Below are 17,251 nucleotides of genomic sequence, written 5' to 3'. Positions count from 1 at the left end.
TGATAAGTAAGAAACGGAACAATTCTTCGTTGGGGTGACTTGATTACACAACAGTTTTAAGATTATCATTTGTACTTCTATTGTTTAAAAATATGCTTCTGCTTTTGATATCAATCCAGCATATCAACGATCAATGATATCTAGGAAGAGTCCGTTTCAATCTTGGTGATATGAGCTTCGCACTTAACTGTAAGAATAGCATCTCGCATATTATTAGTATGGCTGCAATTAACACATATTTATGAATAACACAATAATTTGTATATCTAAACATAAAAGTGATATTACGTTTATCTATGGTATTGAATTAAGTCTATTGACGCTTTGATCATAATGTATTACTAACTGATGTGACACCAGCGAAGCTACAATAGCCTGATATTTTAGAACCTCTTACAAGCGTTGCATTGACTCTGTTGGATGGCGTAAATTCTTTAACTGCATTGAAGAATATATTATTAATTATTGACCATTGTAAAAACCTACCTATGCTGAAGTCTTGTATTCTGATGAAGAGAATAAATCAGAATGACCAGGACAATTTTACGAAATGTTATGTGATAATACTATCTACATATTGCATTTAGAAAGGACAATATAGTACTCTCGATAATGAATATCTAATTTCACATTGGATTGAAATCATTCCACGTCATATAGTATATTATGTCATGAGCAGCCATCAATATCCTGGCTTTAGACAGCAAAATCACAGCACCATATTGAAATGCTTCGAGATTACCATCACAGTTTGTGCGATTCTGCTATTGTTTTGTTTTTATCTGTTATGTTTACTGAATTTGTATAGATAGATTTACATTTACAACAGCCCATTCTTTCAATGTTTAGCAAAGTAGAACATCAATTTACTCGGCAGGTCGCGCCCAGAGATACATAATATATGGCAATTTGTATCTTTCTTGCTGTGAAATATCTACGAAGAAATGAAACAATCATTACTGTCAGTATATAGAAATAACTACGGCCAGGTTCATAAGGGGAGTAAGGAGGGGAAATCTATTAATCCTACAGAATTCTATATGACGTCAATTACTTAATAACCTAGACTATCGTATCAGTAACATGTACCGCTGTAAACGTTATCACTATTATAACCGCCGAGAAGTATTTGTTAAGTCTTAAAGAGATTCTATTCATCATGTTTGTTATAGACGTAAGACAAAACAGAATCAATCTTGGCATTAATTATACTTCTCTTGATTTTGTATGCAAATGAAAAAAAACTTTTGACAACATGCAACATTCTCTCTTTCATTCTGACGACAGAAATACGGTATTCCCATCATTTTCCTAAGATCAATGAGTTGTATTTCAAAGGAGGAAACGTGGGGTCAGGGGTCAGGGGTCAGAGGTGAGTATTGGTGTTTGATTTAACTCTTACAAAATTTAAAGAGGAGACGAGTTCAATTTGATTTCAAGTTCGAACAAGAACTCCGGAGTTGACAGGAAATGACGTCATTATTGTTTGCCTTTGCGACTTCCTTTCCTCACTAGGCCAGGTTTAGATTTACCCTTTTCACTTGCAGAACTCTTTTTCGAACTACTTTCGCTTCCGCTGTCAGATTTGCTTCCACCGTTTCCATTTGCTTTAACTAATCTAACACCGTTTCCAGTTGTCTTATTGACGTCACTTCCACTTGCTGCTGGTTTTCCTGATATTTGAACTTTAGCAAGTTTGTTTGACGGTTCCAGATCGACCGCCTTTTTAAAGGCCTTTCCCGCGCGACTGTTATCTCCAGCTTTCTTCATAGCATACCCAAACATAGAAAACGTCATGGAATCGTTCAATCGCTCACACAGTTGCTCGAATTCACTGACTAAACCAGCCATGCCTTTCTGCTTCTTCAACTGAACAAAGCTGTCAATGAGAAGGTAGTAGGCGTACACGATAGACAGAACTTCGACGTAACCCCTGACTTCAATTTCCTTCCGTACAAAGTCGTCCACGACGTAGATCTCCATCTGTCCATAGTAGTTCGCACACGTCGGATTCTCGCTTTCACTCGATACCACTTTTATCAGATGAGGTACGGCTTCTTCGTACCGTTCAGAAGAACACAGAAACTGCGCGTATTCGACAAACATACCTGGTCCATGTCCTTCACCCTCGCGGCGAAGTGCTTGTTGGAACATTTCGTCTGCTTCACGAAGAAGTGGAACCCTGTTTTCTTTAAAAATGTTCGCAGCAGCGTGATACAAGCAGGCGAGATGTTCAAACAGTCCAGATCCAGTGTTTCCCTCTACGTACCTCCGGATCAGGTATCGGCTGAACGTGATGGGCTTCCAGATCTCACTGGGATCGATGTCATTGCTGAATTCGATATTTCGCTGGTTGAGGAGATGCGGAATATACTCCCGTTGTTTCTCTGCTTCTTTTCGACCAAGTACGGGCTCCACCAGGTAATCCACTACATCGTCAAGAATAGAGGCACAGTGATCGTATCCAAATTCGTGGTAGAATCCATTACTTACTGTGTTGCTTGTCTTGATGAAAATTTCTACTGCATCTGGCGCCTGGGCCTTGTCATTGTATTTCTTGGCGTCGCCCATGACTGGAGCGAAAACACGCTGCAGATCGATATTACACGGAAACACATCAAGAAGAGTGTAACTTTCCGCCAATGATAATAACTCGTCGGCCGGATTCCTGCGGATGTCCATTAGTCTTCTCTCTAGTTGCGAAAGCTGGAGATCAGAAAGGTGGTCAATCATATTATTCTTTCTTAGAAAATAACAAGGTATATTTTTCTGCCTAATGCCATCAAGTATTCGATCGAAGACAAGAAAGCAGCTATGTGCAGGGTTTCTGTGCCACATCCGGGGGTCTATTTCTTCGCAGGTATAGAGAAAGACGGCTTTCAGATGACATGGTAAGATTAGCCCCTCTGAGAATGTGTGTAGAAGAAGAAGATACAATAGCAAATAACACTGTCTCTGAGAATCGTCTATTTCTTCTAAAACGAGTTTCTTTTCCGCCGCGACGAATGAAATCCGCCACTCAATATCGGCCGCGTTGGAGGCTCCGTTAGCCATGGGAACTATATGGATACCCATGGCTAACACTTTATCGACCGTTCTCTTTGTAGGCCAATTGTGTGGACGTTTCCTCGTTTGAAATTCTCCAGCCATGGGTGGCCATGCCGCATACGGAAATGCAAGTTCGTGTCCGACTTCATCTGACTCGACCTCGTTAATTAGACCACTCTCTTGGTCTGCTTTTTTCTTACTCTCGAGATCCTTTCTCGAGCTCGCTAACATCCCACGCAGTCCCATTGTTGTATGAGGCCGGTTGCCGAGATTTAAAGATTTCTCCGGAACACCAGAGAACACGTCACTGAATTTCATATCGAACCCGTTTGCTCCTTGATTCATCAGAGAGTCCAACATTGATTCTATTGCTGTTTTATTCATATTAAGTTTCTCCTGAAACTTCTTCTTTGACTTGACACTACTGAGGTAGGTCACTCCCTTCTTATTTACTTGTAAGTCTAAATGTGCCATGTTATTTCCATTGTCCAGTACTTTAAGGCGACAGTAACCTATATGGACACTTTCCGTTGAAATCACGTAGTTACTGTTATCAGGTTCTATGGATCCAGGTAATCCAAGCACGACATCCTTAGTGTGATAAAACAAAACATCCGGGTCTTTACAGAACTTCTTTTTGACAAAGATTCCGTCATCTCTTCGATGGACAATAGATGGAAGTCGCATGCCCTCTCCGAAACAGCCAAATACAGTTGCTGTCTTTATAGCGAATTGAACTTCCAAGAAGCGACGTGGAATGAAGGAATGGACGATAAAAGAGAAATGCAGATGAGGAATTCCACTGATTTCATCTCGTCCCTCTATAAAATTAGGTCCATCCGGAGCAGGTGATGATCCCTGCTCGGTCTGCAACACAAGATACAAGACAATGATTGTAGACAGTTCAGGTAAAAACCGGATGTGTTGTCCGTTTGTTTGTTTAGATTTTGTTTTTCATGAAATCTTAGAAATTTATTTATTTTCATTCATTTCGAGTATGAGAATTTGCCGATCATAGAATATTAGTATGTTTTAATGAACGAAGATAATATCGATAATGAAAAATACACAGCCTTTACAAGAATGTATCCGTGGTACATGTAAGTACTAACCGAAATCTTTAGTTGGGTCGAATGATAGTAAGACTAATAAAACAGAAGTCCCGGTTTCGAATCCTAGCAGAGACATTGTAAAATAAGGACCTCTCTTTAATCAGGGGCCATGTAGGGGTTTGGCAATAATATTCAGACCTGACCATAAGCATTTCAGTTACCCCTGGAAACTTGAGTATGAGTTATTTTCTAGTAAGGGAGTTTATAACCCTGGTGAATATAAGCCGTAACTGTACCGCTCATAGCACGACACTAACCAAGTCACAATAATGACACGTGATCCACTTCACAGATATCTTTAAAATTCAAGGGCAACTACTCTGTCAAAATAACCTCAATATCGACCTGGAAAATAGGTTCATAGAGATTGCTACCATTGAATTGTGAAGAAAGATAATTTTGTTTTATTTAGTAAAGATGTTGTCTAAAGTTATGTATATACCAGATAATGCTGACATCATAGTTATGGACAATACTTCAGTGTACATAAAAGATGATAGACTATATAACGTTCCTATACAACTTAAATATTCCCAGGCCACATACATAATTAAATAAGTAGACATTTGAATTACTTCTGTGCAGTGTTTGAATATCATAAATAAAGTCGTACTGACAGTTCAATACACCCAGGAGAGTCCACGTAGTCAGTAAAAGGTTAAAGCTAGCAGATATGCACATTTTCAAAAGGAACCTTATAAAATATTCCATGTGTTTCTTTTGCAATAGGAGTTATTTTAATTAGTTCATAATTGTTAACAAAAAAACCTGTTCGTGAAGCAAGGGAAGATCTCAACACCGCCAAGTAAGCACATTTCTAGTCGTTGATAAAACTAATGCTTGATCTCGGTCATCATTCCCTCTTCATGTTCATATAACAAAGATTTACATTTCAAAAGGAGTCTATAAACACTTCTGTATAACATCAGTCGACGACTGGTATTGAAACATGTACTTTCGTTCTGTAACTATTCACTAAAACGATTCCCTCTCGAAACAAACGTTACCTTATTTTGCGAATAAGGACTCGTGATTAGTGTGTGAACATTAAACTGTCAGGAGTTCTCTCCCTTGGCGTTACCTGGCCCTGCCAGCATTAGATGTTTCTTTCATCAATTAATGTGCATATGATTGCTACGGGTATTTGAAGTCATTTCCATAATGAATGTCCTTTTTATTTATGAGGAAGGAACTCTATAGCGTTATGAATTATTGATGAACCGATGGAACCATTGGTAAACAATCTGCTATTAGGATACGAAACTAGTCAATTTCTACAGAAAAATCAATAATTATATTAGAAATTGAATAATAAAGTAAATTTCTCCTTAACCGGTAGATTTTATGCCCAATAAGCATTAACACATTGTCGCTGATGTCGATATCACCGATTGCTTTGTGCTTGGTTATCCTGACTAGTGGAGTTCCTGTGCGAAACAGAAACCAATGTGGCTAGTTTCCAGTGGTTTCGTTGAAGACAAAAACAACCTTATAAGGAATGCCAAATTACACATTTTCCCATGCGTTTTAATATAAATCTGACACCGTGTTTCTGACTGTCAGCGGTCGTACGGAAGAATAATCTTAAGTATACGCTCGTTAGGGTTTCAATGTGAACCTCCTTACATTTAAAATATAACGTAATATTATAGTTACATATATATATATATATATACACACGTGGGACTTCAAACGATTTATACACACTCACAAACCTTGTACAAGTAGAAGACTATTTATTTATTCGTTCGAAATTGAAATAAACAGACAAAATATCCCCCGTATACTCTATTACAGAGATTAAGAAGAACAAATTTTAATCTAAAACGAAAGTGAAAAAGTGACAGAAAACAGTTATTATTTACAAATACCTACATAAAACGTAAATAGAACTAATAAGTAAATAGATAAGCATAGGGAATCATTAAGATTTGCTGGGTGTCATCCAACCACAGGTCTTAAGAATGGTACAGTTAAATCAAGTCTTAGTTAAATAAGTTTAACGTAAAACAAGTCAGACTTTTCATCTGTATCAAACAATATACATTACCTACCCTGAACATCTCCCAATAGGACGATAATAATTCAATAATACATCAATTCTCGGTTTGATATTTGGAATGTTTCGAAAGGCGAAGGGTCAATGAATGATGAATCACATATCTCAACAGCCAAGATTGATTTTACTAGAAAGGATATTGAACAGTGATTGAAAGTTCTTTGGAGTTCCTCAAAGCCTACAATACATTCATACAACTTTAGTAGAATATAGCATCACAATTAGACAATAACCCTTATCGATATCTGGTGTTACTGAGGATACTAGTAAAAAGTTTTGAGAAAGATTTTGTTCAATAGAGCCAAGAAGAACCCTAGCTGATATGTGCTTTGGAGAAGTTTGTGAATCCAAAATAAACAGGGGAGGTCCGTACGAATGTTCTATTGAGGCACGATTAGACAGTACCCCATCTTAACGTAATGGTTCCATGGGTATCAGCGAAGCCTAACTATTTTTGTCCATAGGAATGATATAACAGTGTTCATAAGGATCAAATTATTATATGACCTGTCTGTCGAACAACCGCGATCAAAATTACATCGAGATCAATTAAACATCTAAGAGATGTGGTTCCCATTTCTGCATAACATTAATAGAAATATATTTTTAATAGTCGGTATTTTTCTATTTTGAATGAAAATATGACTAGTTTTCATCTTGTAGTTATCTTTTTATAAGTCGGACGCCAAACCAAATGTTTTTATTTTGGTCCTGTCGGGAAGTGGTTCAGAATAAATTATCTGAATAAATTTTAAACTTTATAAATTGCCGAGATCATGTGAATGGAGACGGGTCACATACATTTTAGTCAGCTTTTATTCCGTGGCTTTATCTTAATGCTTTAGGTGATATCTGTATTACTCTGTGTACAACATTTACAGAACTGTTGAACGTTTGCATACTAAAGTTTGGTAGTCTATACAATAAATGTTAAGAACCAAGACTTACTCTATCTTGTACCCTAAAATATTTATCTGTTCATTATCAGGGACAACAATTTGTCATATGAATTATTCACCGGCTTTCAAGTGAAAGCTACTTAAAGTGGCATTTAAAGGCGTCGAGACCAAAGGTGCGAATCCCGTGTTACGGGGTTACACACAACATTAAAGGAATTTACATGTTGATAGACATATAGTGTTACCGTCAAGGTTCGACATCCTAATATATCAACCCGACCAAAGTATCAATTAGTCAAAAGTGGAGCTGTTTGTGTCGTAGGAAAAGACAGATGGTATATACTTTAATTCTAAGCATATATACAAAATGTAGTTTACTGGGAGGAAGTGTCGTGAAATCTTGGAAATGTGTGGCTTTATTTGATTCGTAGACACTTAGAAAATAATACAGAGAGAACAAGAAAGACAAGGGCATTGATTGATTACAAAAGTAACAAATGGTGGCTTTATTTGATTCGTAGACACTTAGAAAATAATACAGAGAGAACAAGAAAGACAAGGGCATTGATTGATTACAAAAGTAACAAATGGTGGTTTTATTTGATTAAGCAAAGAAAAGTCTGAAATGGGAGGGGGAGGAGGGGGAGCCGCCAGGTAGATAAACGAACTTGAAAGGAGGGTGATTTTAGGTACCAGAGAGGACAACAATCGCGAGTTCGATGTCAGTACTGGGAAACAGTGAAAGTTCACTGATTATAAACATATTATCATTGGACAACAACATGTATAGGGAATGTTACATTCTTCTAATTTGTTATGACATGTATAGAGATCATAATGCTGATGAAAGTACGGGGGATGGATTTAGTATTTTTATAATTATTTAAACCAAGGCCGGATAAGGAAAACGATCAACAGATCCAATCATTATTGACTTATAATACATCAGGTAGTGTATAAAGATGAAACGCCCTTATAGGTAGCGATTTTGGCATTTCGTCAAATCATAACATGTAAAATGCACATAAATACAATGTTTATTATAAATTTTAAATCTTGATAGAAAATCGTTTATAGAATACAGGAGTATAAAAGTCACTCCGGAATTATTTGAACACGGCTTAAAACCAAATCAATATACATGTACTGATACTCTGTTTAGAGGAAGATGTCTCCCATGTTGATTAGTTCGATAACTGTCAAAATCTGATCCGTGACAGATTAAACTAACATCTACAGCTAGTCTGGACTGATTAAACTTAGGTCTACAGCTAGTCTGGACTGATTAAACTTAGGTCTACAGCTAGTCTGGACTGACTAAACTTAGGTCTACAGCTAGTCTGGACTGACTAAACTTAGGTCTACAGCTAGTCTGGACTGATTAAACATAGGTCTACAGCTAGTCTGGACTGATTAAACTTAGGTCTACAGCTAGTCTAGACTGATTAAACTTATGTCTACAGCTAGTCTTGACTGATAAAACATAGGTCTACAGCTACTCTGGACTGACTAAACTTAGGTCTACAGCTAGTCTGGACTGATTAAACATAGGTCTACAGCTACTCTGGACTGATTAAACTTAGATCTACAGCTAGTCTAGACTGATTAAACATAGGTCTACAGCTAGTCTGGACTGACTAAACTTAGGTCTACAGCTAGTCTGGACTGATTAAACATAGGTCTACAGCTAGTCTAGACTGATTAAACTTATGTCTACAGCTAGTCTTGACTGATAAAACATAGGTCTACAGCTAGTCTGGACTGATTAAACTTAGGTCTACAGTTAGTCTGGACTGATTAAACATAAGTCTACAGCTAGTCTGGACTGATTAAACTTAGGTCTACAGCTAGTCTGGACTGATTAAACTTAGGTCTACAGCTAGTCTAGACTGATTAAACATAGGTCTACAGCTAGTCTGGACTGATTAAACTTAGGTCTACAGTTAGTCTGGACTGATTAAACATAGGTCTACAGCTAGTCTGGACTGACTAAACTTAGGTCTACAGCTAGTCTAGACTGATTAAACTTATGTCTACAGCAAGTCTTGACTGATAAAACATAGGTCTACAGCTACTCTGGACTGACTAAACTTAGGTCTACAGCTAGTCTGGACTGATTAAACATAGTTCTATAGCTACTCTGGACTGATTAAACTTAGGTCTACAGCTAGTCTAGACTGATTAAACTTATGTCTACAGCTAGTCTAGACTGATTAAACATAAGTCTACAGCTAGTCTGGACTGATTAAACTTAGGTCTACATCTAGTCTGGACTGATTAAACTTATGTCTACAGCTAGTCTGGACTGATTAAACATAGGTCTACAGCTAGTCTAGACTGACTAAACTTAGGTCTACAGCTAGCCTGGACTGATTAAACATAGGTCTACAGCTAGTCTATACTAATTAAACTTAGATCTACAGCTAGTCTGGACTGACTAAACTTAGGTGTACAGCTAGCCTGGTCTGATTAAACATAGGTCTACAGGTAGTCTGGACTGATTAAACTTTGGTCTACAGCTAGTCTGTACAGGAGACTACGGGTGTTGTTTCATTAGGTGTTCATCTGTTTAGGAAACACCTCTTTAGTATAACACCTTAGACAGATACTTGGTGTTTACGGGTTACATTATTCATGCATTCTTACAACTGAGTCTGAAAGATGAAGTATTGTCTTGTTATAGAACTATAAACACAGACATGTGGTGACGATAACGGCTGTTTATTATCTTAAAAAAGGAATTAATCTTCGATAAATTGACATTCCCATAAAATAATTTTCATTTGACTTTCATTAAACTTGATTGGATAACCGCCAGTTAATGATCATTTGCTACCAGTTTTTGTGAAGTGTCATGCATCCATCTCTCCCCCAAGTTATAAAACAACTTTACAGTTTTGGGATCACACAACGTGACAAGACGTGTGATGTGCACAACATGAACGCACAATAGGAAAAGTGGACGAAATAAGCTAACACGTAGCATGCAGGTCGTGTGGTTCTGTCGCACAGATGTGAGATTCTATCGTGGAGCAATCACTGACAGATACATGAAGGGTTTATTTATTTTCTTAATATAAACGAGTAAATTCGTAAACATTTAACTATGGTTCAGGTAGTATTTACAACGTTTCGTGTCACTCACGGTAGGAAATAATACACACCACATATAAATGATCGAGGACAAATTGAAAGTACCTAACATTTTAGATGAAATGTCTACATACAAATCATTTGTTTATATATTGGACATTTAAGTTAGATATCTGGATTTTTTCTCTTATCACATTTCCAACTAATGTGTCGCTATTTATAGACTTTATAGTCATCATTCCAAAATTGTACAAATCACGCACGTGTTATAATGGATAAGTAAAGCTTAACACAAAGAAGCCCAATTGTAAAACAATCAGAATTTTCATTTGAAACACGATTGATATACATTGGGCCTTGGTGATGTGTGGTTAGTACAGCAGGTACCCACTGAAAAATATCTTTTTTATCAATTACTAAACAACGAATATAGGATGTTTTCGTTCAATAATTAAGAAATGGTTTTGAACATTCTTCAAAATGTACATTACATAAATATATATAAGACAAGTTAGTTATTCAGTCTTATCTCAATAAGCTACTAACTTTAGAAATAAAATAGTCTTGCTAAGTAAAGGTTAAATACGGATATGTTGAGACCGGAAGATATCGGGGCATTCATATCTCAAAGATCCTGCACGCTGTGTGACAAAATGACTTTAGAGACGAAACTCATTTTTATCATTATGTCGTGCATATTAAGAATTAAGAGTATTATACCCGCAGCAAACCGATCGTTTATTGTCGACCTCTGTATTCAAAACAAATACCCTGTCTGATACATATCTAGTTCATACTATGGTCTAGAGAAAATTATTACTAAATACCTGAGTTATCTGTCCTTGTATGGTGTATAAGTTACTCGATGCGTCTTTTGTCGTTAAGATATAATTTGTTCGTTAAATGAGTTCATAATTGTACAATGATTTTCATTTTCTTTGATAAAGATATGAACATATTGTATGAGTATACAGTACAATTCTTAGCCAATTGTTATCACTTCAGAGAATATCGTTATATCTGGTGTTTTGTCAATCCACTGTGTTGTGATGTTGCTTGTTACTAGTATATATTAATTGTCTCATGATGGCGTGTTAATGTTACGGCGTGGTGGGTTGTATTCTATATCAGGAGTTTGACATCTAGTGGGTAATGTTCTCCGCCATCTTGTACATATGAATTACGTTATCAGATGTATGTAGATTTCTATCCTACTTGCTGTTGTATACGGAATCAAATGAAACTGAAATTGGTACCATTCAATACAAAAATAAAAGATTCATTATTGCTTTACGTTTTACAAATAGCCAGTGTCATTTAGAACGTGTCAGGTGGAGAAAAGCCGGAGTTCACGGACCACCGAGTAGTGACCAGTACCTGGGACTGCCCCACGTGGGTCTCGAACCCGCGACCCAGAGGTGGAGTGCTCGTGATAAAGACGGTCAGACATTATTACAAAGATAGAATATGATAGGGTTAAAACCAGATAATGAAGAGTTACAAAAGTTACAAATATCATGTAGATGGATCAGGTAGAATATCTATATACGTACATGTAAGTCCAATGGATATCTTCACATATATGTAATTTTTAAAATTTTTTTTTATATTTTTTTATGAATCAAAATAAGAATATTTATAAAATGTTAAAGATAAATCAGCACCTGTCTGTAGGAGTAAAATGGTATCCTATTACATAAAACCAATGTTTTGCATGACTGCTGAACTTCTAATTAAACTGTCGAATCCAGACAAGTTTCCATCATGGCCTCCATTGCCTGGACGTCGGTTCGAATTTTATTTCTATTCAGAAAGTCGATCAAAATATAAGGATACCTACAATTTGAAATGTAAGCAAGTGGTGGGTAAATCGCCCTAATTCAAAGATTATGTACAAATGGATTGTTCGTACTTCACCGTTTTGTTTATAAAGAGACAAATGCCACATGTCATTCACCTGTGTATTGACAACATACATTTTCTAACGTTCGTTTCTAGACCGGAAGCTGTGTTCGTTCAGCAGCGATAGTAAACATTATTGATTAGATAAAAAGTATATAATTCACTAGGTCAAGCCTTTCGGAACACTTCCGGTTGCAGTCGTATTATACACTTCCTGTATCGACTAGTGGAAATGTTGTTTTTTAATCATTAAGACGATAATGTACGGATTTCCTTCGACTCCTAAACCCACCCGTTAGACATTTTGGGTTGGGTATATTTCCGTTAAAATCATAACGTCTTGTGTAGGAGGCAGAGGAAACTTGGCTAACCTTTCCTATAGGTGTACTCGAGGTTGAAAGAACAAGCTAAATTTAATGAAAAGCCGTTTACACTTGATCACACTATAAAGACTTTGTCCCGGAGCACGCTTTTCCTGGGATAGAATTTACATGTAAGGATGTAAATTTGTTAAATTGAAATCCATGACAAGCCGTCATTATTATTAAACCACAACTTTCCCGGATTAAATTAATTAATGTTAAATACTCTTTCCTCTCATTTTGTCATCAGTTTGTTTATAGAAACAGCGCGCCGTCAAATTGGTTGTTCCAACTGACTGATGACACGGTCGATAAATACCAGTTCATCTGTAGTTTCAAATGATTAGAGAATAAGACAGCAATCTGCCTTGTGAATGTAGATATAAACATTGAACAGTGAAGTAGATACCATTGGGCGTTACAAGTAACAACGCCTTGTTACATTATGATGACTAGTTAATACCTTAGTTATATATACTGCACTGGTGTACGTGTATTTGTTTGCGTTCAGTACAGAACTGGTACATTGATATTCATCCCATATTAATCAACGATAAAATGAAGCGAACAACCCACATTAATATTTCTATACAAAGTTCTCATGTATATTTGCGTTCATATGTACGCCGAAAGAATTAAATAGACAAATGATTGATTTAGAATTACTCATTTGGCACAGACTGACATAGAAGGTCGTTTATAACCCCCGGTTCCTAGTGACGTATATATATATGGTGCACTTGTCTACACACAACAAGACATTCAATTAAACCATTGTAAAGTGTCCGTATATTACATTAGAAATATTTAATATTAGCGGACCTTTATCGATTATTAATCAGTCATGCGGATAACAGTTTTGATCTACTCACTACGATAGATTTAGCCTTGGCCATGGTGAATGTTTCCCGGCCCTGGTAAAATAATCCCAGCCCTCAGGTCGGCCGTTCCATGGTGGGTCTCGGTCGAGTCCCTGCCGAACTCCCGGTCACTCTCTTCCGTGTGAGTAGGTTCCCTCGGCTTCCACTCCGGCTGCGATCAATATCCTGGTTACCTGTATAAATATCAACACTACAGCTGTTGCTGTGCATGGTACACGCTTCTGTCACACCTGTACAGGTGAAAATCAGTTAGATCTAGATATGTCAATAATCTTAACAAGTGGTTTTGTATACATTTCTTTGGTTTGTTATTTTTCTAACTCCCAGATAACGATTGCCGATCTCTGTATTCAGCCATTTAACCCTTGCGTGACAAAGACACCCTTTTATACATATATATAAAACATACATATATTTCAATAACATACGTGCATGATTTTCAGTAAGTTATGTTTGATACTAACTCAAATTTCTCGCTGTATGGTGTAATTTCATCAAGATACAAACAGAAGTGTTAGGATTCCCAGGTGGATCGCTGTAGGAAATCTGGAGGAAGACCTCATACTGTAGTATACGTCACTACGATGACGGTAGATGACTTCTGTTGAAACATGTATATTACAATATTTTATTGCTACACCTGGATCGCCATAGAGTACCAAATACATTCATATACTATACCTGTTCATAATGCCCTGGGTTTTAAAATCCTCGAGCGGGTTTAAACACCATCGAACTATGATTCATTCGGAACTCTTCCGGTAGCCGAGTAAGGTTAAAAACTTAATTCCTTTTTTAGTCACCCGTTGAATAAATTCACACACACCCAGTGTACATGTAATATACATACAACCGTATGAAATAATATCCAATGTGTTCCCCTAACGTCTATATGGTTTGTAGGGTGCCTCTGGACACAGGGAGTAATACATACCTGAGTGAATGTAGATATATAAGATGTACTTCGTACCTACATAGGTAGGTATAATGGTGTCGTTAGGCCAATGTGTCATACGGGACAATAATGCTAGAGCGTCTTGAAGCCAACCTCGTCCCTTATAAAGCCCTCCTTCTATGTATAGTTCAATATAAACGGTATGTATCCATGAATCGCGTTGGCTGTTATTAATCAGATAAATACACGTATTTCGGGTTGCTATTAAATGATCAAATACGTGAAACTTACGAAATGTATTGAATGGTGAGGCTAGTGCATCCATCCAGATCTTTATTTTTTTTGTTTAATTGTTTTTTCCTGTGTTGCCTCCGCGGATTCACAAGGCCCATAGTATTACTGAAGAGACATAGAACAATACTGACAATAACAATAATAATAAACAACTTTATTTTCTGAGGATTACCTATTTAGCCAACGGCTAATCTTCCATATGGTCCTCTTGTTAGTAAAATAAAGGCCGAAACAGCCGCAGTCGAATTTATGTGGTTATACTGCATCTAACTCTAAAGTTTTGTTAAAAGGTGATATTCATTTGTGTACCCCTTGGACAATCTTATCGTGAAACTCTCTGAGGGTACGAAGATTTCAGAGACAACAGCTAATTAAGCATTGGTACCCCAAGTGCCCGAATCGATAGCACAGAAAAGAACGAAAAGAACGAAAAGAAAATACAGAGAAAAGAATGGATTATATATAGAGACAATGTATGGAGAGAAGGCAGGTATGATTTGGTTTACATTGCTTAATACTAGCTAAGGTCGCTTAAGGTCGGCCTCCTGGTGTATGGGAGATGAGTGAGCCTCATTGTGATGATACGGAAGTTAAGTCGACTATACAGCACACTTAAGTGTACTGAAGACGGCACATACACCTCACCCGGTCACATTAGACAGATTACAAGTAAACCAGTCATTACAACTGTGGTATGTCTCGACCACGGAACAGAACCCACAGCCTTCCTCATGGAGGCAAACGCTCCAAGGTCAACGGTGAGGCTGTGAGGCAGACATACACTAAGATAAAATATCTTTGGGAAAGAGAGACTACTTTAAGATTCCAAGTTTAGCCGATTCTTGTGAAGTAAAGCACGAAAAAACTTGGACACCTCACAAGAGAGAGAGAAAAAACAGATAAAACTTCCCATGTGTTGAAATAGGACAAGGAGATTAGCTTTTGGTTCTTGTTTCTGAAGTCAGATGCAAAAGAAAAGGGAGATAAGCGGGATTATGAACTAGTCGTGCAGTGTTACATTTATGTCCCTCCGATATTGCTGAATAATTAAATAATACCGGTTTCTAACGTCGGTAATGTATTACTGACTTCGGGTGATTTCAATTGCCGTATTTATCATGAACATTTACTGTAGGTTAAACAGACAATGATTACTGTACTATACATGTATGATTATGTATATGACGAGTAACATTTGGTGGTTTTTATTCCTCTGTATAGGCTTTGCTGTAGATAAACAAAATCGGACATTTAAACCATTGTAATAAATTCTGGCGACCCGTAGATAACCAAACGTGGAGTTGTGAAGAGATAGACGTATGATAAGACCGCTATTATGGTGACACAGATCGATACAATAGATGCAGCGATAGACTTAAATCGATACACAGAGTGTCAGAACGGTTCATTTTATTACAAGAGCAGTTTCTATTGATACAAACAATGACCCTTATAATTTGTTTCCATTGTTGATAAGATACGTAACTAAGATATTAGTGATCAGAGTAACGTTAAATTAATATCGGTCATGTGATATGCAGTAATTTCGTGATGATCTTTGTTTAAAACCTTTAATTTGCCACCATTTTACTGTAAGTAATTGTCCCTCATTCAATGCAAATCGCGAAAAGTTTACGTTGTCTGTATAAATAAATACTACCTAATATCTTTTTTATTGCCAACCCGTTCTTTTCACTTCACAGTCCCGGTGTTGTTATCACTTCACAGTCACATAACATCAGAGTCGTTATCACTTCACAGTCCCGTCACAGTCCCGGAGTCGTTATCACTTCACAGTCCCGGAGTCGTTATCACTTCACAGTCACATAACATCAGAGTCGTTATCACTTCACAGTCCCGGAGTCGTTATCACTTCTAACATATCCCGGACGTTATCGTTAACAGTCCCGGAGTCGTTATCACTTCACAGTCCCGGAGTCGTTATCACTTCACAGTCACATAACATCAGAGTCGTTATCACTTCACAGTGCCGGTGTTGTTATCACTTCTAAGTCACATATCATCAGAGCCGTTATCACTTCACAGTCCCGGAGTCGTTATCACTTCACAGTCCCGGAGTCGTTATCACTTAAACAGTCCCGGAGTCGTTATCACTTCACAGTCACATAACATCAGAGTCGTTATCACTTCACAGTCCCGGAGTCGTTATCACTTCACAGTCCCGGAGTCGTTACCACTTCACAGTCCCGGAGTCGTTATCACTTCACAGTCACATAACATCAGAGTCGTTATCACTTCACAGTCCCGGAGTCGTTATCACTTCACAGTCCCGGAGTCGTTATCACTTCACAGTCCCGGAGTCGTTATCACTTCACAGTCACATAACATCAGAGTCGTTATCACTTCACAGTCCCGGAGTCGTTATCACTTCACAGTCCCGGAGTCGTTATCACTTCACAGTCACATAACATCAGAGTCGTTATCACTTCACAGTGCCGGTGTTGTTATCACTTCTAAGTCACATATCATCAGAGCCGTTATCACTTCACAGTCCCGGAGTCGTTATCACTTCACAGTCCCGGAGTCGTTATCACTTCACAGTCACATAACATCAGAGTCGTTATCACTTCACAGTGCCGGTGTTGTTATCACTTCTAAGTCACATATCATCAGAGCCGTTATCACTTCACAGTCCCGGAGTCGTTATCACTTCACAGTCACATAACATCAGAGCCGTTATCACTT

General features: G+C 37.5%; 1 protein-coding gene across 1 annotated transcript; it reads right to left on the bottom strand.

Annotated features, from left to right (window-relative positions):
- Nucleotides 1–1,479: 1,479 nt before the first annotated feature.
- On the bottom strand, nt 1,480–13,371 carry LOC132545767 (uncharacterized). The gene is made up of 2 exons (XM_060209457.1): nt 13,348–13,371; nt 1,480–3,915 (listed from the first exon to the last, which is right to left on the bottom strand). Exons 1-2 carry the CDS (start codon nt 13,369–13,371, stop codon nt 1,480–1,482), a joined length of 2,460 nt encoding a protein of 819 aa, XP_060065440.1.
- Nucleotides 13,372–17,251: the final 3,880 nt, after the last annotated feature.

Source organism: Ylistrum balloti, unplaced genomic scaffold (genome assembly GCF_031769215.1).
Source record: "Ylistrum balloti isolate Yb309-2 unplaced genomic scaffold, AGI_CSIRO_Ybal_v1 Utg369598, whole genome shotgun sequence".
NCBI lineage: Eukaryota > Metazoa > Mollusca > Bivalvia > Pectinida > Pectinidae > Ylistrum > Ylistrum balloti.
Note: the sequence above shows the minus strand (reverse complement) of the source record. Positions and strands in the feature narration are given on the sequence as shown.

Bases quoted from the DNA above. Each gene is read 5' to 3' on its own strand.
- LOC132545767 (XM_060209457.1), bottom strand. From the start codon at position 13,371: ATGGCCAAGGCTAAATCTATCGTA. The intron at 3,916-13,347 runs GTGAGTAGATCA...CTTGTGTTGCAG, and splicing joins CCAAGGCTAAATCTATCGTA to ACCGAGCAGGGATCATCACC.